The 26,288-nt window shown below is 39.1% G+C and overlaps 1 protein-coding gene across 2 annotated transcripts in view; it reads right to left on the bottom strand.

Moving 5' to 3' along the window:
- The window catches only part of LOC130862198 (sulfotransferase 1C1), a 75,160-nt gene extending 52,222 nt beyond the window's left edge, over positions 1-22,938 (bottom strand). Inside the window, exon 1 of one of the 2 annotated variants that reach the window (XM_057751680.1) lies at positions 22,820-22,938. In XM_057751680.1, the coding sequence (XP_057607663.1) occupies positions 22,820-22,894 (75 nt within the window). In that variant the 5' untranslated portion in view covers positions 22,895-22,938. The remainder of the gene's footprint in view (positions 1-22,819) is intronic. The other variant, XM_057751681.1, reaches the window with a different exon arrangement.
- Between the last annotated feature and the right edge of the window lie 3,350 nt (positions 22,939-26,288).

Genomic DNA, 26,288 nt, shown 5'->3' with positions numbered 1-26,288 from the left:
GGGACAGGTCAATCTCTTTCCAAGGACCCTGGCCTGTAGATCCCAAGAAAGGGCCACCCTGCACATTTTTACATCACATATAATTGATTAACTCATTTCACATTGGCCATCCCTGTTTGTTAAATATTTTAAAACTGTTATAAAGCTGAATATGGTGGTGCTTGTGCTTAATCCCAGTACCCAGAGGCAGAGGCAGGAAGATCTCTCAGTTCCCGACTATGTAATATAATCTCTGGTTACATTTACAACCAGGGCTTCACAGTGATATTCTAACTCATGTAAAAATCTAACTTTACAGAGGCCATTATTCCAAATAACAAATCATGTTTTGTTTGCTTGTCGTTTCTTTTGGCAGGAGCTCTGGGAATGATTCGAAGGCCTTGTACAAGCTAGAAATGTCCCCAATCCCCGATCTACACTCCAGCCGCTTCCAGGAACTTTCTTTTCCAGCATTATATCAAATTAAAAGTCAATATGAATGAACCACCAATCAAAAAGTATGATGTTCTTGAAGCAAATAAAGGTATGGGACTAAAGAAGAAAGAATATAGGAAAAAAATTTACATTTCTCCATACCTATTTTTGTCTCTATCACACCTTTTATTGAATATATGTCTATATAAATAACGTTTAACTTTTCCACAAAAAAACAATGAATTTACCTGCAGTAATCTTTGTAGTTTCCAGGAGGAGAAAATGAAGCCCCCACAACAACAACTCCATCTGGTTGATATGACATCATAATTCTGATAACACTACTATAAGACTGGTTTGGGGTAGCAGCTGCTCAAGATGGTCCCACTTAGTTAGCTGAAATGGTGCACCTTCTCCCACTCTTCAAATAGGAACCCCAGAAAAACTCTATTGAATACTAAGAGGCTAGTTGCAATTATACCAGACAGAAATCTTGAAACTTAACCACCATTTTACTTTTATGGGATCCCATAGAAAGAACATTGCCCCCATGGCAGCTGGAAATAATTCTAGAAGATGATGTTCCCTCACTCAACAAAGTTTATTCTCAGGGTTAGGGACATCAATTAGGGCTTGATTGTAACTGATATGGAGTTGGGGCTTGGGGTGGAATTTATATAGGCTCAGGAATCTCTTTGAAAAAGAAATAAGCTAGGTGGTGGTGGCACACACCTTTAATCCCAGCACTCGGGAGACAGAGGCAGGCAGATCTCTGTGAGTTCGAGGCCAGCCTGGTCTACAAGAGCTAGTTCCAGGACAGGCTCCAAAGCCACAGAGAAACCCTGTCTCGAAAAACCAAAAAAGAAAAAGAAAGAAAGAAAGAAAGAAAGAAAGAAAGAAAGAAAGAAAGAGAGAAAGAAAGGAAGGAAGGAAGGAAGGAAGGAAGGAAAAGAAAAAGAAATAAAAGGAAATTTGGAAGGTATTATAGGTAACTTAGTGTAGCTTACTCACACTAATAATAGTGAGTAATATGGTGAATGCTTGTGTGCTATTATTTATAGGCAGTTTCTTGTACATCGATACAAATTCAAATTATATTTGTTATATTGAATAAGCTCCTATATCTGTTTACAATATTTGAACATCTAGACATAGTTATTTTGTCATATTGTATGCATGTGTCCTTCTACCTCTGCTTAAGACATTTTGTATATTGATACAATTTTAGGACAGATTTATCATATTGTACTATACTTTTCTTCCTCTGTTCAATTATACATGGCCTACATTTTGAGGTCATTGTCTTCCCTTTTTGCACAGTTGTTTAAGGATTGTTTAATATTCTAATATGAAATCTTACTCTTTAAGCTATATAGGTATTGACAATTATAAAGCAATAGTCATCCATCCATGTTTGCCATACTTCTAGTTATACTAAAAAGTATCTTTAGATACATAGAGATTGTATACTGCATAGATAGGTAATCTCCAACCATTTCAAAGCACTGTACCATAGGGCATTTAAGTAACTTAAAGTTCTGTTGACATGAGACACAATTGCTCTTGGCAGCACTGGTCTATTCCCGAGAGAATGCTGAACACCAAAGGCACTCCGCTTGGAGCTTGTTTTCTTCTTTGCAAAATTGGCCTTTGGGCAAATAACTGCCCATGCCTTGACCACTGACAAAATGCACAGTCTCTGGACAGGACAAGCAGGATACAAAGAAAAAGTCTGTCAAATCTTGCCAAGACAGGTTAAGACAGTTTTGAAAAATTTCCTGCCTCTGAAAATGGTCTGTCAATTACCCTAGGCCTTAGCTAAAGTTGATTGCTCCAATGTTGCAAATGAGACTTTGAGTGATTGCCCAGGTAGCCAGTTGTCTCTGTCATTTATTGCACATTTTGGTAGTTGCTTGATTGCACTTTCCGTTTACTGAAGTAATATTATTTCACTTCTGAGGTCTTTGATGGGCTTGAACTAGGTAGTTGTAATTGCTTTCATCTCATGACTTGGTCAATCTATTTATAATACAAGACTTAGACTTTTTAGGATTGGATAATTATTGAAACATTTAGTCCATGTTTCTCGCTTGATATTAATTATGCTGGTTGTAGTTCCAATTTTTACACTTGATATTTTTTATTTTAGTACATAGTTTTGTATTAGATTTTGAACTCTCTTATTTAAACAAAAGGGGGAGGTGATGTAGGAAATCCTTTAGCCAGTAGACTTTAAGATACCAGCCCACTTGGGCGTGGTCTCTTATACTATAAATTCTGACATACAACCTGAACTCACTCTCTCCCAGCTGCTGGATTGCGTTCCTGTTTCCCATTCATGCAGAGGACTGTGATCTGTGAGTCTACCCCTAAATAAATAACCCTTTATTATACTCAATCCCGAGCTAGCATGGAATTACTTTTTAGGATCAAATTTCAATGGGGTCTATGATTTCTCTAGTTGTTCAACAAAGGGAGAAATATAAATATAGCTTTAGAATATACTTATTCCTACCTGGCAGGCAGTTTTCAGGGATTGACAAATTTGGGACTGTGAAGATTTAATTCCCAAGACAGGATCACAAAGCAGGAGCCTGCAGAGTATTGTCACTGAGAGCTACATGTAGCTGCCCAAAATGGAAAAGAGCTGAAGACCTGGACGGAGGCTGACCCACCACTGCTGAGTGGATACAGAGAGTTCAGTAGGAGCCATCTTGTCCTCAGGCACACTGCAAGCTTTGCTCTCTGGCATTTGCTCCTTTGGCTCTCCTGCACAAATCTCCCTCTCTAACAGTTCCTCCACACTCTATAGCTCTTTGTAAATGCCTGATTGCCCCAGCCTTAAACTGACTTCTGATTAAATCTCAGGATATCAAGACAACCTGGATGTTATCTGGAGTCACCATTACTCAGGTCTCCTAACTGAAGTTTTACAGGCGTCAAACAAGCAGACTGCCTTCCCATTCACATGGATTAATGTTGAGGTGTTTGATCCATTTGGACTTGAATTTTGAACATAGATATGGATCTATTTGACTTTCTGTAAATAAGTTCAAATCCAGTATGCAAGTGCTATTTGCTGAAGATGTTCTTTTTTTCCATTGTATATTTTTAGCTTCTTTGCCAAAAATCACAGACCTTAACACACACCCAGTTACACTGAAACTGATAGAAGAAAATTAGGGAAGTAGCTTTGATGCATTGGCACAGGAGAACACTCCCTGGTTATAACACCTGTAGCAAGACACTGAGATCAACAATTAATTAATGGCAGCTCCTGGAAGTGAGAAGCTTCTTTAAGCCAAAGGACACAGTCAACAATACAAAGAGGCAGCCTACAGAATGGGAAATAAATTTCATCAACTCCACTCTGGAGAGAGGGCTGATCTCCAAAAATATACAAAGAACTCAAGAAACTACCAAAGTATCAAATAATCGTTTAATAAAATTGGTAAAGTTCTAAATGAGAATTCTCAACAGAAGAATCTCAAATGGCAATAATGCACTGAAGGTACTATTCAGTGTACTTAGCCATCAGGGAAATGCAAATCAAAATAACCCTGAGATACTATCTTATACCAGTCAGATGGCTATGATCAAAAACACTAATGACTGCTTATGGTGGAGGAGATGTGGAATAAGGGGACCCTCCTCCATTGCTGCTGGCAATGCAAAATTTACATCCACTTTTGAAAGCAGTAAAGCATTTTCTCAAAAAAAAAATTGGGAATCAATCGACCTCAAGACTTAGCAATACCAGTCTTGGATATATACACAAAGGATGAAGACCCATGCCATAAGAACAATTGCTCTACTATGATCATAGCAACATTATTTGTAATAGCCAGAACCTGGAAACAACTGATATGCTCATCAATCAAAGAATGGATGAAGAAAATATGCTACATTTTCATAGTGGAATGCTACTAAGTGGTAAAGAACAATGACATGTTACAGGCAAGTGTATATAACTAGAAAAATGCATTCTAAGTTAGATAACCCATGCTCAGTAGGACATACATTGTATGTACACACCCATAACTGGATATTAGACACAAGGCAAAGGCTAACCAGCCTAGAGTTCTCAACTCCAGAGAAGACAGGAAACTAAGGGAACCGTAAAAGAAAAACACATGGAACCCCCCGGGAAGGAAAAGTAGGCAAGATCTCTTCAGCAAATTGGAAGCATAAAGGGATGGGGAGCAGAACATAGAGGAAAACATGAGGGATTGGTAAGATTGAATTGAGTAAAGACAGAGTGGGGAAGCAAGGAGAGAGAGACCTTAAAATTGGGGTAGCATTGTGGGATTATTGAGAAACCAGGCACTAGGGAAACTCCTAGGAAACCCACAGTTGATGTGGGATTCCCTTGTAAGCTGTGCATACAATCGGATAATAAAGAAGCTGATTTGGGCCTATAGATAGAGCAGAATAAACTAGCTGGGAAATGGATTAACTCAGTCAAGAGAGGAAAGTAACTATGACTTTCTGGACTTCAACCCCTTCAAAGACCTGAGATGGAAAATATTACTTGAGTAAACAGGAAGATCAATCAAGCAACTTCTAAAATGTATAAGAAATGACAGAGATAACTGACTACTTAGGCAACCACCCAAAGTCTCATTTGCATCATTGGGGCAACCACCTTTGGCTAAGGCCTTTAGTAACTGACAGACCATTTTCAGAGGCAGGAAAATTTGAAAAACTGTCTTACCCTGTCTTGGCAAGTTTGCTCAGTCTTTTTGCTTGTATCCTGCTTATCCAGTCTGGACCCCATGCATTTTGTCAATTGGGCAGTTCCTTTCCCAGAGGCCAATTTTGCCAAGAAGCAAACAGCTCCAAGTGGAGTGTCTTCGGTGTGCAACCTTCTCTCAGAAATAGATAATGTTGCCAGGAACAATCACGACTCATGTCAACAGGATCCTAAGTTATTTAAATGCAATAATCTACAGTTCTTTGAAGTTTTTGGAGATTGCCTATCTATCTGAAATATATCTCTGAACATCTAGAAACCTAACTAAATGACAACAATGTTGGATTATTACAGATGACAATCTATTAATCTGTATTTCTTAACTATACATTACATTTTTTTTTTTTTTTTTTTTTGGTTTTTCGAGACAGGGTTTCTCTGTGGTTTTGGAGCCTGTCCTGGAACTAGCTCTTGTAGACCAGGCTGGTCTCGAACTCACAGAGATCTGCCTGCCTCTGCCTCCCAAGTGCTGGGATTAAAGGCGTGCGCCACCACTGCCCGGCTATACATTACATTTTTAAATGAGTTGCACAAACAACATACTTTAAAGAAAAACAGAAATACATATATTCAGTATAATAAAAGGACCTTAAATTTCTATCAATAGACCAAGGTCCATACCAGTGCAAAGTATTCATTTCTATATCATATGCTCCCTTAAATGAAAACAAGCACTTATAAACAACCATTTGGGAATATGGTTGGGACATGCAGTTCAGCCTGTTTTCAAAATACTTGATATCTGAACTTGCCAATCTTAGTAGAATAAATCATCTCGAAATGTCATCTTTTATTTACCTAAAACAATTAATTTAGGCCTTCATAATTTACAAATATTTTCCAATCTTTTTGTTTCTAGAGCCATCCAGTAATTATCATTTAATATATGTAAGTCTTTCTTTAGTAAAGATATTTCCATCTGTATATTCTTCCAAAATATCCTTTTGTGCACTGCTTTCTTTTTATAATACCTCCTTTATGATGGAACATCAACAGGCAGCAATGTGGTGGTTGTTTTTCTTGGTAAGCAGGCACAGCTGATCACAGGATGGCACCAACTCACTGTCTCATGATAGTGCTGAGCAGCAACAATTAAATAAAGAAAGCTAACTGGAAACTGTATGTAAGACAGTGCAGTAAATTACTATTTCCTAGGTACAATGTGTTAAACTAAACCTTAGCAAAAACACAAGGCAGTCTTCATATCATTCATAGCATTGTTACTATAGCTATGCTTTTGGATTTTAATGGGTGTATGTCAGCAATACAAAGAAAGAGAAAATACATAGCAAAACATGATGAAATTAATGTGTACAACATCCAGTACAACAAACTCAGAAATTCCTTATACAATTCTGATGATCTAGCTTACTATAGAAAGATCTTTCCACATAGTGTTTCTCTTAACGTCTGCACCGATAAGCATCCTGTTTGTTGTTTTTGACACAGAAATGTGAGCAATAACAATATACACAAAAGGTGAATAAACATTTGCACCCTAGGCTCCTACTCTCAACCAGGACTTCTCGGCATACTATGTACCTTTGGGGTCATTGAGAAGCAGTCCTTCCTCAGCTAAGTTCTACCTTGTGTCTCTCCCTATCTTCTAACCATTGGTAAATCCTTTATATCCTCAATTCTGCTCTTCTATATCAAGTTTCACAGTGCAGTGCTACCAAGGATGTGAGTCTGAATAAACACCATCTACAAATAATCTTGAAATGTATTTCACAGGTAAATTTCAAATGAAAATTGAGGAATTTCCAGATAAATCTTGAGAAATTAGATCTCTCCAAATTTGGCAGCCTGCCTATACCTTGGTGTCATTTCTCCTTGGCCCTGATATACAGAGAAAGAAACATATCATTCTCTGAAATCAGGAATATGCCTGGGAGAGCTGGTAATGGTCTGAATCCAGTGCCTTCGTGAAGGGGCAGCTTCAGGTCCTGAGAACCCCAATTTTTCCTGACAAGATGCTGAGATTAACAGCCCAATTCCACTTTAAACATTATATTCTTCAGTTATCCTGTGTTTGCTTTGGGCAAGAATGTCTGAGTAGCCTCCTTCTGAATTTACTTTTTTAAAAAAACAAAGTCCATTGGTTTACATTAACAAGAGAATTGCTGTTGAATTTGGCAAAAATTTCCAGCAAATAAGGTATATTTCTGTGCTTAGAAGGGAAGCTATAGCTGACTATCTTTCTGTCGTATCCATTCAGTTCAGTATGTCCTGTCTGTCACTCAGCCATCACTAGCCAATCGGAGGCTTTGGATGACTCATCAATCAGATGGGACTGTTCTTCCGGTTTGGGCTGGTTTGCTTTCCTGAGGAAGTTGGAAGTTGCGGCTGTTTGGTGAATCTTGGGCTCCCTTTGGGTAAAGCGTGGTTGAGCTGTGCAGCCAGGCCATGGCGAGCTATGCGCATCTGTCATCAAACAAGGAATCCGGGCAGGCCATGGTGAGCAAGGGGCCACTATCGCCAAACTGTGGAGCCGGCTGAGTCATTAGAGCCCGTGTGATGGGTCCGCCCTTGTCTGGGTGGGAGGTAGTGAGCAGTTGCGGAGTTTGGCATGTTTCTGCTGTTCCTGCATGATTCGCCCATGATCCTTATCATTCCGTGGGCTGAGGCAGCAGCCTCCGAAAAATGTAACTCTTCAGGCTGCATCTGTGAAGAGAATTTGGAGGGGGGTCATATTTGGAAATGTCCGCCTTGCTGATGTTTCTGTAAAATCTTTGTGCCTGTAAGTGCTTGCATTGTCACTGTGGAAGGTAGATTTGCCAAACTCTGAGAAGTGTGGTCTCTCTAGTATCTTCCAGATGTTCTGCGCTTGTCAATTGTAACATTTAGTTTAGGACCCAACTGGAATTTATTTTGTGGAGCTTTTAAATGATAGCTTCTGTGTAGAGTAGTGTTCCACTGCTAAAGCTATGTAGAAGAGTAGAATTGGTGGTACTAGTAATGATGGTATAAGCACTTACCAAATCTTAAAGAGACATTAAGTCTTTAGTTTTTTCTTGACTTTATTTTGGTGGTTTATTAGTTTTCTCATTTTTTTTTGTTTTCCTGATTTCTTTGAATGATGTATTGATTTCCTGCAATTCTGTTTTTCTGAATTTGAGGGATTTATTTATTTCCTTTTAAGGAAGTCTGTCATCTTGATATATAGTATTTCCTCTGTGTCTGTTGTTATGTCCCCCTCTTCATTTCTGATTTTGTTAATTTGGATAATCTTTTCTCTGTCTTTTGGTCAGTTTGGATAAAGGTTTGTCTATTTTGTTGATTTTCTAGAAGAACAAGCTCTTTGTCTCATTGATTCTTTTTATTGTTTTCTTTGTTTCTATTTTGTTGAATTCAGATCTTACTTTGATTATTTCCTGCCATCTAGTTCTCTTATATCTTCCTGTTTCTCCAGATCTGGGAGATCTGACACCATCTTTTCCGGAGTGTCTACTATGGAGAACAAGTTGTTTTGGTTGTATAATACAAGCTATACAATGTCTATTTAAAAATTCTGTTATCTTTCCTTTGTTTTGAATTAGTTTTCTTTTTCGCACTCTGATGTAAACAACCTTGTAGCATGAATTCTAATTGATCTTAATAGTAAAAATTCAGAGAGAGCTATTAGTGGGCGAAACTGAAGGATCAGAGAAGCAGAAGAGCCAGCCACTAGAGAGATTTTTTTTTTTTTTTGGTTTTTCGAGACAGGGTTTCTCTGTAGCTTTGGAGCCTGCCCTGGAACTCCCTTTGTAGACCAGGCTGGCCTCGAACTTAGAGATCCGCCTGCCTCTGCCTCCCAAGTGCTGGGATTAAAGGCGTGCGCCACCACCGCCCGGCCTACTAGAGAGATTTTTTACCTCTACCAGTGCTCAGACGGGAAAGGCGATCCTGTCCTCAGACTGCATCCACAGACTTACTGCCTCAGAATGCATCCATCTCTTGTGCCCTCCCTCCTTTCTATTCCTCTATTTGCCCAGCCATAACACTTCTGTCTTCACTTCCCTAGTGCTGGGATTAAAGGCATGTGACCCAGGGACTAGAATCTCCCTTTTGCAAGCTCTCTCTCTCTCTCTTTTTTTTTAAGGCAGGACCAATTTTGTGTAGCCAGGCTGGCATTGAACTAACAGAGATCCATCTCTCCTCTGCATCCTGAGAGTAAAGTATCTGCCGCCAGTGACTGGCCACATGTATCTTAGATCTGCACTCTGAACACCAGGCACGTTTTATTTGTTACAATAAAAACATCACTACAGATCTGAGGAAACATCAATTGAGGCTGGACCACCATCACAGTGGCTGGCTTCTATCTCTGTGAGTGACTGTTGATTGATGACAGATGTGTGAAAACTTCCACCGCGGGTGGCAATATCCCTAGTAAGGTGGCCTATACTGAACAAGAGAGCTAGCTGAACCAGAGACAGTAAGCAAGGAATAGCAAAGAAAAAAAAAACTGTATACAAAGTTTCCCTATGGATTTTACATTCTCATGCTGATCTCCCAGAGTCTCGGATTGTGATTTAACAGAATCAGCCAAATAAACCCATTCCTTACCTGAGATGCTTTCTGCTAGACAATTTAATAACAGCAGCAGAGAAGCAAGGTAGAAGAACAAAAAGGGTAAACAGAAAGGGATTTTGTTGCTGAGCAGATCCTGGGAATGTTATCTTTTGGAGAAACATGGAGATATCAGGATTTTCGATGGTAAAAGCCTCAGGAAGAAAACACAGAGCTCAATCAGCTGTTTATGTAGGACCTAAAGACGGGAGTATTGAGAGTAATGGCAGATAGTGGAGGTCCAGGATACAGGGTATCTGTGAGAAACAGAATCCACGATACATTAAGCCAGAGGTCATTTGTGTGATATTTTGGCCTCGCTGGAAGTATCCTTCCAGACAGGTCTAATGAATTGGTCAGCAAAGAAACTATGAGCTGTTTCAAACAAGTGGCCCTGCATAGTCTGCCCCCCTTTTTTGTACAGTCTCACTGGATTTCATAAACAGTTTTACAATCAAATTTGTTCCCTCATGTTTCTAACCATGGTTACTATTATTACCAGTTTGTTCCCTTACCTGTTTCCCCTTCTGCCTCCAACTTTCCCACAGGTAACCATTACCTAGTCGATTCAGAGCTCCAATGTTAGAAGCATAAACAGTGTTGCAAGTGACAAAGGAAGTTTTCTAACTAGGCACACTTATTAATAGAACGGTGTGTCTGACCAGCATTTGTGATTACAGGCTGTGTTTGTTTTTACACTGTCATGCAGAGTGATACAGGTTTTTCTCTCTCTCTGTATGTATATGTGTGTGTATGTATATGTATATATATGGGTCTGAGTTCTCACCATCAATGCACCAGCCAAAGCTGGATCGATTCATTCTAAATTCTGAACTAGTCTATCTCTGATTGGATATATCAGTTTTTTTTCAATCATCCTGTAAGTATCATAACTTTAAAGCTTACTCTCCATAGTTGGTACTATTTAGACCTTGTGCTCATGTCCCCTTCCTCTTAACTTCCTACAGTATTGGCACAGCTATTAGATAGAAATGAGGGCATACTGGATTTGTGAGATCTACTAAATTTCCTGTTCATAGACTGTTCCCATTAACTCCTGATGTCATTAAACACTAGCGTTTCTCCTAGACTCTTGTGGTTAAAATCATTCTCTCCAGAACGTTTAGGTGAATTTGTAATGTCAGGAAATACTGTGACTCTTTCAGGCGTTTCATAAGGTGTCTTGAAAAGCACCTTTCTCTTCTTCAGAAGTCTCAATTCATGGTCACACTTGAAAGAAATATCAAAGCCTTAACATACTGAACGAGGACCACTGTATATTTTTCAAAACTCTCCTCTGGCTCACCCAGAGGAGAGTCATCAGGAGAAAGTTTTCTTTTTCAAACAGCGATTTCATCTGTAGCTGTGAGGAAGTGAAATTAGGGGCAGCCAGCAATACGGGTTGTGTAATGAAAGCAAGGAGAGCAGGTAGCATCCGTGCTCCTGGGGTCATGGCCAGAGTTATGCAGGGAACTATCCATAGACTTTACCACAATGGGCCCAGTTCTCCAGTGATAGAGACCAGTTTCAACAAATTACCATTTTGTTACCATTTACCAGGGTAGGGTTACTGGAGCGAGTAGTGATTACTGAAATTGCCTGTACTTAATTTCCATTTGCTTAAAATACTCCAGACCAGAGAAGGCAGGAGTAAGATAAAAAAACTGCATTAACATAATACTAGGAAATGAACAGACCAGTTGAAAGTTGCAGGCTACATTCTTAGTTAAACATTCCGTCTAATAACAAGACAGGTAGAGCTCACACCCTAGACCAAAATGGAACCCATAGTTATCTCCCAAAATGACTAGGAACTAAGTTGGATCCTTAGGGTTTTTTTTTCAGGCAGAAACAGATCTTTTTCTCTACATCTGAAATACAAAATCGGGATATTAGCCACTCCTGTTGACAATAACCTTGAAAGAACAGAACTCTCAGATCTAAATCTATGGGACCTTTGTTTGAGGTAGAAACAGACTATAACTTTGAAGGAATGGAAAGACGTCTCAACACTCTGACCTGAAAAAAATCTCTGACCTTCAGGCAAGGTGGAAATGGGCTCACATTTTTGAACCTCCATACTTCAAGGCCTTGCAACAGGTAGAATCTGCTCATGGTATTCTCAGGCCTTGTCCCCTGAAGAAGTCACATGGTTCCTGAGATGGCACCAAGATACCAAGTAAAGAAGGATTTAAAAATAAGGGGATGCTTTTTTAGATGGAATATTGACTCTATTAGATGGCATTACTGAAGACTCATTCAGGTGTCTAGTGAAAATGAAACTTGTGTGGTAGAAAGTAATGAAAAGTCTGTTTTGCAGAGAAAATTAGCACTAAATTGTGTCAGAGGGCCGTCGTATGGTGATATGGAGGTTGTAAATTTCAAGGTGTTCAGCGCCATTAAAGTGAAGGCTCAGCATTGGATGCCTAGGAAGGACTCTATCCAGCTAAGCCTTCACTCTATGCTAGGAAGAGAAAAAGATTCCGATCTCATGTAACCAACTTCATACTGAATCTGCTGTAACTCGGTTCCAAGTACGGCAGGGTTTATTACAACACAGACCCAAAATTAGGGTGAATCTCTGTGGTTTTATCATTTTTGTATACAAAAAAGATGCAGAATTTGAAGTCATGCATTCTTGGTCTGTGATTGCATTTCAGTACTGTTACAGGCATCTGTGTTTGCCAAAAATATACATTTTGACCTTGTTTCCCTTGAGATAAATCACTCTAACAAATAAAAAAATAGGTACATCAGCTTTTGCCTTCTAAGTTTTGGAATTAAATGCATGAGTCAGTGCACCCAGCATGCGTATTATTTTTTGTTGCTTGTTTTTGTTAGTAATAGGACATACAAATTCTCTGACATTTACTGAGCACTGCATTTCTCTTGCAAGGCATATCTCATTCAAAGGTTGCAGAAACAACAGGGGTGAGCCTCCTATTCAGCTTCCTTCTGTAGTGATGCGGTGATGGCATTATAATGTCCCTGTCATAAAACAAATGTGAAAAGCACCAGAATTATATGACTATACTGCCAAAGACGTATACATTTATAATGTTGTTGGTATCATACCTTTGTTTTCCACATGTATGGGATATATTAGAATGCAGTGACCTATGATGATGTGCATATTAAATTCACCCCGGAAGAGTGGGCTTTGCTGGACCCTTCCCAGAAGAATCTCTACAAGGATGTGATGCTGGAGACCTTTAGGAACCTCACTGCTATTGGTAAGATGGTGATATTATCTCACATTTTAACATAAGGCCACAAGTGTTTCCTGGTTATTAAGGGTCTTTTATAATTTGGATTGATAAATACGAAGAGTGTGGTGAATAAATCATTTATGGTGCTAAGGTTCATTAAAGATAAATACCTTAATTTTTCTCATTTTCCAATAATATATACTTTCTGGTATTATTTTTAGGATACAATTGGGAAGGTCATGATATTGAAGAGTATTCTCAAAGTTCTAGAAGACGTGGAAGGTAATTTACATATGCAAGATTATATACCTATGCATTTGAAAAAATATTAATGTTTCCTGGATGTTTGAAATGAAAGTAACAATATAAAAAACCACAACTTTAAACTGTATTGATGATTATTAAATTCTCCAAGAGCTATATAACTTATTGCCAGGTAGGAAATTTGTGTTTGCAAGGCATTAAATAAGAAGACAAGGAAGCAGTGCCTTAACAGTTATCACCATCTGAGTCACAGCCGAGTGAGAGCTGTGCTGTAGAACTGCCAGTCTGTGTAGTTTGGTACCACTCTAATTGTAATAGGGGTACACTTTAACAGGTGATAAGTATGTGTCCAAAACCTGCTACTAAGCAAACCGTCCACAGGAGAGCTAGTATTCTAAATACTGGCGATGAGTATGCTAAGTATATTGAGGTAGGTAGATAGTCAAGGGACAGTTTTTGCAGAAGCTGGAAAATCAATTACTTATAACCTTGAACCACAATCATCAAGTCCAGCTTCATAGAGAATACATTAACAAACTGACAATTCAGAAATGCTTACAAGTACTAGGGATTTGTAAACCCTTCTGTTTGTCATGACTCACTTTGCAAATGTAGTATGAGACTCACATTCTTGGAAAATATATGAATATAATAAGTGTGTTAATGCTCTGAGTTTTTCCAGTGCTCTTCACATATGTGAAAAATCTCATATAGAAAAAAGATGCTCTGAATACGAACCATGTAATAAAAGCTTACCATGAAAGGCATCTTCAAAGATGCAAAACAACCCTTAATAAAATATAAACCATGAGTTTAAACAAAGTGATAAAACCTTAACTTCTGAATTCTCTTTAAAATGTTGAGGCTCAGAAGCTAAGAGCACTGGTTGTTCTTCCTGAAGTCCTGCATTCCATTTCCAGCAACCACATGGTGGCTTACAACCAATTGTAAGGAGATCTGGTGCACTCTGTACTGAAGTGAACAGGCAGGAGGAACATTGTACACTTAATAAAATTAGACCAAACTGTAAAATTAATTTATACCGATGTAAAGATTTACCAGTGTAATGAATGTGGTAAAACGTTTACTTGTGCCAAGTAACCTTCTGAATGTAGTTAATGTGTTCATTCCTTTTCACATACAGTCGTCTTGAACGGCATGAGAGAATTCACATGGAAGAGAAGCCCTGTGAAGCTATTCAAGATGATGAACCCACTGCATATCATAGTCGACTGCGGCTATATAAAAGAGCACATACCGGAGAGAAGCCCTGCAAATGTAATCAGTGTGCTAAAGCTTTTACATTTCCCAGTCTTCTTCAAATGCATAAAAGAACACATACAGGAGAGAAACCTTACAAATGTAACCAGTGTGATAAAGCTTTTGCATATCCTCATTATGTTAAAATTCATAAAAGAATACACACTGGAGAGAAACCCAACAAATGTAATCAATGTGCTAAAACTTTTATGTTTCCCAGTGATCTTCGGAAGCATAAAAGAACACATACTGGAGAGAAATCCTACAAATGTAATCAGTGTGGTAAAGCTTTTATACATTCCAGTCATTTTTACAGGCATGCAAGAACACACACTGGAGAGAAACCCTACAAATGTCATCAGTGTGGTAAAGCTTTTACATCTTCCAGTGACCTTCAAATACATAAAAGAACACACACTGGAGAGAAGCCTTACAAATGTAAGCAGTGTGGTAAAGCTTTTGCATATCCTAGTTACGTTCTAAGTCATGAAAGAACACATACTGGAGAGAAACCCCATGAATGTAATCAGTGTGGTAAAGCCTTTGTACATTCCAGTAATCTTCAGAGGCATAAAAGAACACATACTGGAGAGAAACCTTAGAAATGAATGTAATTATTGTGATAGAGCTTTTGTATATCCTCATAATGTTCTAACTCATGAAAGAACACACACTGGAGAGAAACCCTTATGAAGGTAATCAGTGTGGTAAAGCCTTTTCACATCAGAGTCTTCTCCAAATACATAGAAGTACCCCTATGGGGGAGAGAAAAATTATCACTGTAATCAATGTGATAAAGCCTTTCTATATCACAGTAGACCTCTAAGGCATAAAAGAAGACATAGCAGAAAGAAACCCTATGAATAAAATAAGTGAAGTAATACATTTGCAATTCATATTAATCTCCAAAAATAAAGGAACACACACCGGAAAGAAACCTTATGAATGTGACTAATGTTGAAAAGCCTATGTATGTATAAGAAGTCTTCAAAATCATGAGAGAATATACTATACAGATACCTTATAAATATAGTCAGTGTGATTTTTTTTTATTTTATGGTACTTTTTCTATAAGAATACGGTTTTAGTGAAAAATTGTTTAAAACCTTTTCATATTAAAGTATTCTTTGAGGAAGTGTAAAAAAATACTGAAAAGATTCTATTTCTGATTTTGTTAATGTGGATATGCTCTCTCTGCCTTTTGGTTAGGTTGGATAAAGGTTTGTCTTTTATTATGATACTTTAAGTAAAATCTTTTCTCACTTTCCATAGCTACCCCAATCTCCCTCCCTCCCCTCTTGCCATCCCACGCTTCCACTCACCTCACCCTCATCCACTTCCCAGAACTGGTTCAGCTTCCCCATGGGGAGTCTACAAAATCTGACAGTTCAAGCCAAGACCGAAGGACTCTGTCCTATTTCTAGGCTGAGCAATGTATCCCTTCAAAGAGAATGTGCTCCCAGAGGCCAGATCAGGCACTAGGGACAAGTCTTTGTCACACTGACACTGGTCCCAGAGAAAGTCCAAGCTTTAGTGGGCCTAGTTTGGTCCTATGTAGATTCCCCAAGTATCAGTCCAGAGGCAGTGAGCTCTCACTAGCTCTGCTCAACTGCTTCTGTGGATATTACCAATGTGATCTTGACCACTTTACTCATCACTCCTCCCTCTCTTGGGCTGGTCTCCAGTAGTCTGGCCCAGCACTTTGCTATAGATCTCTATCTGCTTCCATGAGTTGCTGGATAAACATTCTATGATAAAAATTCAGGAAGTCATTAATTTGATTACAGGGAAAAACCAATTTAGGCATCTCCTCCACTGTTGCTTAGGGTTTTAGATGGGGCTGCTTTTGGATTCCTAGGAGTTCCCAAGAGCTGTGTTTCCCTCAGGCCCTTCAACAACTCCCTCAGTCTAGATACTACTTTCCTTTCTCTCCCTCTCTGTTCTTCCCCCCCTTTGAGCATCCTGTTCCCTCATGATCTCCTTCTTCCTCTTCTCACCTCCCCTTGCACTCCCTCTACCTTATCCCCCCCCCCCAACTCCCAATTTTCTCAGGAGATCTTGTGTGTGTCTCCTTCCCAGAAGGAACCATGTATATTTCTTTCTGGGTTCTTCTTGTTATCTGACATCTCTGGGACTGTGGTGTATAGGATGGTTATCCATTGGTTTATGTCTAATACCCATTTATGAGTGAGTATATACAGTGTCTATCTGGGTCTGGGTTACCTTACTCATGATGATTATTGAAAGAAAATGTGGCATATTTGTACAATGGAGTAATACTCAGTGGTAAATAAACAATGACATCTTGAAATTTGCATGGCTTCCTATTTTTTCAAAGTCAGTGTTGTTAAGAGTTTTCCCATTTTCTTTTATCATTTTAAAAAGTTAAAAATTGATATTACTTTTAAATTTATTATTCTATACAAAAAACTCTGCTCGAATCACTATTTGTTTCTGTTCCCCAATGGTTTGCTTTCTATTTTGAGCAATGTCAATGTCACATGTAACCTATGCTTGACTCAAACTGTGTAACTGAGAATTACTTTCAGCACCAATCTTGTCTCTGCTTCGAAGTGCAATGAAGACATGTGTGTCAGTCATTCCAGACTGGGTCTTAATTGGACACAGAGAAGAAAGTGTAGAAATAGGAGCGGCGGGCTGCATCCCGTCACCCGGCTAGCTTTACACCCGAAATAATTACACGGAAACTGTATTCTTTTAAACACTGCCTGGCCCATTAGTTTTATCCTCTTATTGGCTAATTCTCACATCTTGATTAACCCATTTCTAATAATCTGTGTAGCACCACGAGGTGGTGGCTTACTAGGAAGGATCTTAACCTGCGTCCATCTTGGAGAGGAGAGCTATAGCGTCTGCCTCACTGCCTTCTTCCTCCCAGCATTCTGTTCTGTCTACTCCATCTATCTAAGCTGCTGTCCTATCAAAAGCCAAGGCAGTTTCTTTATTAACCAATGAAAGTAACATATAGACAGATGACCCTCCTCCATCAAGGAAGAAGTTACAGGGGAATGAGTATCCTCCAATTTCTCTGTTTTTCACTGGGAACTTAAAAATGAACAGGGATCTATAAAATAATTGAGTTCACTGACCACTTTAAAGGAGGTGTAGTGACCGTGCAGAAGCAGAGGAGTAGGAAAGAGGGTAAAAGCTTCGTGTTTTGTCAGTAGTTGATTTCAGCTATGAGCGATGAGATCATCAATCTCAGATGATCCATAAATGTCCTGACTCGCCACAGACCACGCAATCAAGAATCTAGATAAAGAACAGAACTTATTGTAAAACTAAATTACAGTAGTTACACTAGTTCACCCAAAATAGAAGATCTGGGTAAAATCGTGTGGCCCTGTCTAACAGGGCTGTGGTTTTCCTGGCTGAAGAAATACAGTTGGAGAGAAAAGGTGTGAGTGCTCTGTGGTGTGCTCTAATTCAAATCCTCAGTCTGTGCACCACATGGCCATGGGAGCCTGTTACAAATTTTTCCTGGGACTTTTGGAATTATATTTGCATCATTCCCACCATCACTTTCCTACCTCCAAGCACAAGAATGTCAGTCATTCCAGGCTTAGCCTTGACTGGTCAGTGCCAAGGAAAATGAGACAGGAGATCGAGTGTCCTAATCAGGCCAGGCTTTTACTGGGAAGTGACAATGCAGAGACACTTCTGTAAGAAAGGAAATTCATTGTCCGCACAAGTGTTATGATCAGAGTACGGAAAGGGGAGCGCAGTTGGAAGCATGCAGATTTACCAGTATTTTTTGCATTTGGGATTGCCAACGTTCAATCAGTTAATCAATTATATGTGATGCAAAATGCTCTAGGTGGTCATTTGTTGGGGTCCAAAGTCAAGTTTGTGGGCAGGAGACTAACGTTTCCTCATTGAAATATTAGGTCTGCATCTAGGACAGAGATTCTATTCTCTTGACAAAGGGACTTTTTCTCTTAGCAGATCTTTAAATTTTCTGCTTCCTAAGGCCCCTATAAACACTTAACTTCAAAGATCAGAGCTCCCAAAACAGTTATGTCATCTTAAAACAGTTATGTCATCTTTGGCCTCTACCAAGGACGAAACTGCTCAGAGTCCCAGTGACATATCTTGATTTTAGACAAGAAAGCAACCAGTTTTATTCTTTTTGGTCTTCGAACCCTAAACTGCCTCACTCATTTCTACCTCCAGTTCCTATCCCACCTCCCTCTGAAGAGCTAACCCTAACTGCTATTGTGGTCTTGGGTTGATGCTCTATATGGCTTACAGACAGCTGAATTTGATGAATCTGGTGGCAGTACTGGGATACCATTCTAGAGGGCCTCTCATAAGTGGAAATTCTCAGATATTGACAGGAAAAGAATTCCTTTACTGGTGTCTCAAAAGATCTGCAATGTCCAAAGTCCATAAGATTTTCCTTATGGATTCACAGTACCCCCCTTCTCTTAGATACTTTTCTATGACATCTATAATTTGGGTCCAGAGTGAGGAACCCACGATCAGCTTTCATACACTTTCATGGCTGTTTCATAAGTCAGATGTCAGCATGGTGCCCTTCACACATGGTGCCTCTCAAGGTCAATTGAGCAACTAGTCTTCAGGGGACACTGGGTATGACGTGAATGTCAGACCTTCTAGCCTTTCTTTAAGCAGTTGTCTAACAATGTTGAGGATAAGCCAAAGGCTTTGCTTTATGTACAGTGTGTTCCTCTGAAGCCTTGAAGAAACTTCTTTTCCACATTACCCCTCATATTTGTTGACTGCACAATGTTGCACATTCATGAAGAGGGTCTTTATGGCCTCCTTGACAAGATAGCAAGTGATCAATTGCCCCAGGGACTTAGACCTTATTGATCTTTTAGGGGAGGGGAGAAATATTCTCTGTTTTCGTCCCTCTAAACACATTAGAATAGCCTCCAGGAATGACCATGAAACACCCAGAAGACCTGTTTTCACCAGTTCAGTACTTTGAAGTACTGTATAATATTTTGGTAGTTAACAATCTCAATGGAGCTCTGAAACACAGGCTGCAAATTCACAGTGAGGACCAAGAGAGGAACCCTGAAGCACAGGCTGTGACTTCAGAGAGTGGACCAAAAAAGCAGACCAAGAGAGCTGGCCAAGAGATACCTCAGTGGCTCCCTGAGACAGACAGTGACAGTACAGAGCAGACCAAGAACAATTCCCAAAGACACTGCAAGGGTTGGACCAAGAGGCAAAGAAACTGCTGGCAACAATTGGAGGAACAGATGGGTAGGAGCCAATGCAAGAATTCATCCAACAACCTAAAATGCCATATGGTAACACCAGAACCCAGTGGTCATATAATGGGAAGACCTGATCATCCTAAACCAGAAGGAAGAGAAGAAAATGATTTAAAACATAATTTTATGAGGATAATTGAGGCATTTAAAGAGGAAGTGAAAAATTCCCTTAAAGAAAAGGAGGAAAAGACAAACAAAAATTGGAAGAAATCAATAAATCTGTCAAAGAAAACCAAGAAAAAAAAATCAAACAGGAGAAGCAAACAGTTCAAACAGTTCAAGACTTGAGGACTTAAATAGAAGCAATAAAGAAAACACAAACCAAGGGAATTTTGAATATGAATAATCTGGATAAATGAATAGGAAATACAGAGAAAAGCATAACCAAGAGAATTCAAGAGATGGATGGGAGAATTCCAGGTGTTGAAGATACTGTGGAGGAAATAGATTCATCGATCAAAGGAAACATTATATCCAAAAAATTCTTAACACAAAACATGGCGGAAATCTGGGACACCATGAAAAGACCAAACCTAAGAATAATAGGGATAGAAGGAGAAGAACTCCAGCTCAAAGGTACAGAAAATATATTCAACAAAATCATAGAGAAAAGTTCCCTAATCTAAAGAAGGATATCTCTATGAAGGTAAAAGAAGCTCACAGAATAACAAATAGACGACCAAAAAAAGTCCCCTTGCAACATAATAATCAAAACACAAAACATACAGAATAAAAAAAGAATATTAAGACATGGAAAGGAAAAGTCAAGCAACATAAAGGCAGAGCTATCAGAATTACAAACAATTTCTCAATGGAAAACATGAAAGCCAGAACCTCCTGGAAAGATGTGCTGCAAACACTAAGAGATCCTGGAAGCAAGCCCAGAATATTATGCCCAGCCAAGCTTTCAATTACCATCGATGGAGAAAACAAGATAGTCAATGACAGAACCAGATTTAAACAATATGTATCCACATATCCAGCCCTGTAGAAAGTACTACAAGGAAAACTCCAAAGGAAGCTAACTGCACCATCAAAAATACAGGCAACAGACATCTTCACACCAGCAAACCTCAAAGTAGAGAAACACACAAACACTACCACTGAAAAATAACAGAAATTAGCCATCACTGGTCATTAATATCTCTTAATATCAATGGACTCAATTCACCTATAAAAAGGCACAGACTATGAAAATGTATATAAAACAGGATGCATGTTTCTGCTGTAAACAAGAAACACACCGCAACCTCAAAGATAGACATTACCTCAGAGTAAAGAGTTGGGAAGAGATTTTCAAATCAAATGAACCTAAGAAACAAGTAGGTGTAACTGCCCTAATATGTACCAAAATAGACTTCAACCTAGTATCAATCAGATAAGATGAAGAAGGACACTTTATACTCATAACAGGAACAAGCCATCAATATGAAGTCTCAAGCTTAAACATCTATGCACCAAATTCAAGAGCAACCACATATGTAAAAGAAACATTACTATAACTTAAATGGCATATCAAACCCCACATGCTAATAGTAGGAGATTTCAATACCCCATTCTCCACAATGATTAGGTCAACCAGAAAGAAACTTAACAGAGAAATAAGAGAACTAGCATGTCATGACAATGTCTACAACAGGGTTCAAATCCATCTTAATGAACACTGAAGACCTTGACACAAAACTCCTTTTCAAATCAGTTTAACATGAAGTGGTTCAATAATTAATATTTTTTATGGCACACTGGAACTTAATGCTGATTGTGACCATATAACGGCCCCTTGAGCAGTGTACTGGAAGCCTGTTTTTTGGTATGGAGAAAGGATGGTTTTGGCCCACTTAATCAGATTTTTTTCCTTTTTTATGCAAATGTGGACTAATGGCCGATTAATGCTGTTGAACAATCATTTACATATTATTGTTTTTAAAATTTATTAGATTTAAAAAAAATACCAATCCAAGTTTCTACTCCCTCCCCTTCTCCCATTCCCTCGATAAACATTCCCACCCCACCCCATTTTACTCCTCATACAGAGTAAGGCATATTGCTTAGTGGAAAGTTCCAAGGCCTTCCCTACTGAATATTGGCTGTGCAAGGTATACATCCCAAGACAACAGGATCCCCAAAATCCAATACATGAAGTAGGGATAAGTCCTGGTGCCACTGCCAGTGGCCACTCAGTGTGCCCTAGCCATGCAACTCTCAACAACATTCAAGGAGACTAGTTTGGTCTTCTGTTTGTTCTTTCCCAGTTCAGTTGGAATTAGTGAGCTCCCATTAGCTCAGGTAAGGTGTTTTAGAGGGTAAACCATCATGGTCTTGACCTCTTTGCTCATATTCTCAATCCTTCCATTCTTCAACTGGACATTGGGGGCTCAGTCCAGTGCTCTGATGTTGGTCTCTGACTCTACCTCCATCAGTTGCTAGATGAAAGCTCTATGGTGATATTTACATTTTGCCTTAATAATCTCTATCAGGCATGGTTTTCATACTACTTATCTTTCTGGTATTAGAGGCCGTACTCCTTTAGCTAAATTTTACTTTATGTGACCTAATGTCTCTTTAATGTTTGGTAAATCCTTATATATAATCAATTCTATTACCAACAATTCTAATCTTCCTTATCAGTTTAGCAGTGGAAAGCTACTCTACACAGGAGGTATCATTTAAAAGCTCCGCCAAATAAAATAGAAATGGATCATAAAACTAATTGTTCAATTTTACTAGTGCAGAAATTCTGGAAGAGACTAGAGAGACCTGGCTTCTCTAACTTTAAAAAATATCCATTCCATAGTTAACAATACAAGCAAAACAGGCACCAGCATTGCACAGTAAAGTCAACAAGAAGGGCTTTTCTAAACACAATCCCACTCCCAGTGCTCCTTGCAATGCAGACAGCAGAGTTAAATTGTTCAGAGACTGCTGTTTTAGCGCAGGGAATTACAAGGCTCACACAGAAACCATGGAGAACCGAGCAGAAACATGCCGAACTCAGCAAGTACCCACTAGCTCCCAGCCACACAAAAGAGGACTCAACACATGGGTTCCTGCATTTCAGCCAGCCGCTCTACCCAGCCTGGGGATAGTGTCGTGTCACTCACCACAGCCTGCCACTTTTCCTTCTCCGAGGACAGCTGCCCATATCTCACCATAGCCTGGCTGCAGAGCTCAGCCATGCTCTCTGCACATGGAGCCCACAGTGCAGCAGAATATGGCCCAACTTCTGAATTGCAGGAGAGATCACCCGAGCCTGGAAACCGGAAGAACCCTCCCATCTGAGTGGCAGGACGGGCGAAGGCTCTGATTGGCTATTGTTGCCTGAGTGACAAACATAGTGAGCAGAAGGAACACTGCACAAGGGTTGTCAGGTGGAGCTTCTTTTGTAAACACAACCTTATCCCAGAGTTGCTGGAGATTTGTTCCAAATTCTCAACAGGTCTCTTATTAATGCAAACCAGTGGTTTGTGTTTTAAAAAGAATTATAAAAATTCAGAAGGTAGCTAATCAAGCAATGCTGCACTTAACAAACACATCATAACTCGTGATTATAATAAAAACAAGTCTACAGTGGCATTCTCCGTAAAGTGTTGAGTTTTCAGGACCTGAAGCAAACCCATCACAAAGGCCATGGTTGCAAGCCATTACAAGCTCTTCCAAGCATATTCCTGGTTTCAAAGGAGATCTGTTTCTCTGTGTATATATCAGGGTCTCAGAGAAACATCACATGGCCTAGGTAGGTGGCTGTATTTTGAGAAGCCTAGATGCTCAATTATCATCTAGAATTAATTCAATTTTCATTTGACATTTAGGTGTAAAATCCTTTTGGAGATATTTGTGGAGGCTGGGTATCGCGTCATTCCAACTGTGTAGAACTCCCATGCTAATCTGTAATGTATAAGAGCAGAACTGCTGATATAAAGCAGTTACCAACCCTTAGAAGATATTAAACGAATCGAGATAGGATTCACCTGAGGGAGGGCTGCCTCTAAAACACCCCAAAGGCTAGTAGTATGCCAAGCAGGCCTGAATAAGATTAGGATGCTTGGGTGTAAATTATTCATATTTTGTATATACTGTCAATGGGCACTTTTCCATGGTAAAGAGAGGATGGAGAGACTCTCTGAGTAAAGATCTTCCTATAGTAAGCTGGAGAATCATAGTTTTAAAAGGGATTTCTTAGATGTGTTGTACTGGATGCTATACATACCAATTTACTGATTTTTTGGTAATCATTTGCTGGGTCTTAGCATGCCTACATACTCCCATAGAAATCCAAAAGGGTAGTTAGAGCAGCAATGCTCTGTATTCCATGTGTTTGCCTCTGAAAAAGCGCGCTCTTTGGTACCTTTTCCTCAGAGATGCTGAAGACCACACCCAAAGGATATTTAAACTGCCTCCCAAAAAACAAACAGGTAACCACCCCTTCTTTTTCCCCCATCTCCATCTCGTCTCTGAGGGCCTGGAGGGTCACTGGGGAGCACGGGCAGCCGTTAATCCTGGACATTTTCTAACTTCGTTTGATTTGGTCTGATCCGGATTATACCTCAGAGACATTTATAAACTTCTCATCACAGCCCAAAGATGCCAAAACTGTTTGGGGAGCAGGAAGAACAGAGATAACAAAGAATCACAGAGACACAGGATAGTAACAGGTGGGCAACTCTGAATACTGAATGCTGAGTTGTTCTTTTGTGTTTGAGTTCACTTACTTTCCCATACACTTCTATACCCCAATACAAATGGAATAAGAAGTCAAGACTTCTGTAACAAGACTCATATGTTGATCAGAACAGTTATTTGCCCCAATACTTGAGAAACCAAGTCATTATTTCTTGACAACGGCATTCTATTGTTTAGAGAGTAAACCACACTAGCCCACATATCCCGAAATTACCACTCCCTTGGTCAAATCTCCTATTTCAAAGAAGCAGCAGAAATATGCTGGAATTGTAAGACCCTTGGTTAACGTGTAGTGGTTCGACTTTTATGGTATATCTTCATGCCCAAAACCCCAAGTAACAACACCCTAGTTCAGTGTGAGTGGTGACAATTGCCAACAACTTGGAATAAGCTCAAACTCTCTGATCTTCAGACAAGGTGGAATTGGCAAATATCTTTGGGCTTCCCCAACATAGGAAGATAAGACTGCTGAGGGGAGAGGACCCTTCTTGCACCTCTGATCAAACATTTGCTAGCACCGTATCTCCTGAAGTTCTGCATCTTCTAAGAATTCAGTTCACACTGGCCAACTGTCTTGCATTTGGTATCTACACAGGCAAATCTATACATGTAAATTAATTTTAATTTTTTTAAAAAAACCCATACTGATAGAAAACAGTTTTCATAAGATGGAATCACATATGTATTTTTATTTTCATCATTTACATACAGGGTTTCCTATAGGCCAATAAAATGCATCAGATCTCCAGAACATGGAAACACAGGCAGTTTTGAGCCATTAGATGTGGGTTCAATCAGCCAATCATGGCTACCCAAGCAATACTATTGAGTCCCAAAATATGTCATTACAATGCAGAAGATAAAGATCCCCATTATTCTTCTGTCTCCTATCACTTGAAGGTGACGAACACTCCACTGGATGACTTTGGAAGGACTCAACGACTCGCTCTCTGTCTGTGAATGGAGCCTGCGTATGTCTTCTTCTTATCATTTTAACACAGTATTCTTAATGTAAGAACAACAAACATTTTTCTTGAAACCTAAGAGTGTTTATTAAGATTACATTAGAAAATGTTCCATAATTTGAGATATGCTTTCTCTTTTCAGAAGTTTTTAGAGACAGGCCATCACTGCTTAGCCAAGACTAATCTAAACCTCACTATATGTAATAAGCAGGTCTCACATTCAGGGAGATTGTCCTCCCAGTACCTAACAAGTCCAGGGATTGCAGTCACGTGCAAAAACAGCTATGACTCTTTATTTATTTCTTGTCTACAGTTAGAGAATATGGGGTAAAACAATATGTAAAATATAAAAATCAGTGTTTTCATTAATGGTGATTATTTTTGAAATTCTGTAATAATTTGAATTGGCAACTCATTTCATATATTTTCAAAAACCGGGCTACTTGTTTTGTTAATCTCATCCATTTAAAATGTGTGAACTGTGTCTGTGCACACATCTGTGCCATTGTGAGTCTGTGCCAATGAGAGGATAACACAGAGGTTTCCATTATCTACTTCCTCCACGGAGATGAATCCAAGGCAGTTGGTTGGATACACTTGACTTATTGGTGCTTATTTGGTTTTCAGGATATTTATGTATGTTCTGATGTGTGATTGTGCCGATACTATAGACCAAATGCAGATATAATAAAAAAATTTGCTGGACAAATATAGGTCTCCAAGGGATATACCTTGGGTCATCTGGCTTACCAGTAACTAATTATACCTCCTGAGACAATTCTGTGATACTCACCTTTGTACTGAGAAAGTGTTAAGAACAAGTATTCGGTCTGTACAATAAACATAAACAAAATAAAAAGGTAACAATATATCACTTTCATTTACAAATGGAAATTCAAAGATTTATTGTATGAGGGAATTTGGC

The sequence above is a fragment of the Chionomys nivalis genome, chromosome 19 (assembly GCF_950005125.1).
Source record: "Chionomys nivalis chromosome 19, mChiNiv1.1, whole genome shotgun sequence".
Lineage (NCBI taxonomy): Eukaryota > Metazoa > Chordata > Mammalia > Rodentia > Cricetidae > Chionomys > Chionomys nivalis.
The sequence above is the reverse complement of the archived record's forward strand: the minus strand, read 5'-3'. Positions and strand labels throughout refer to the sequence as shown.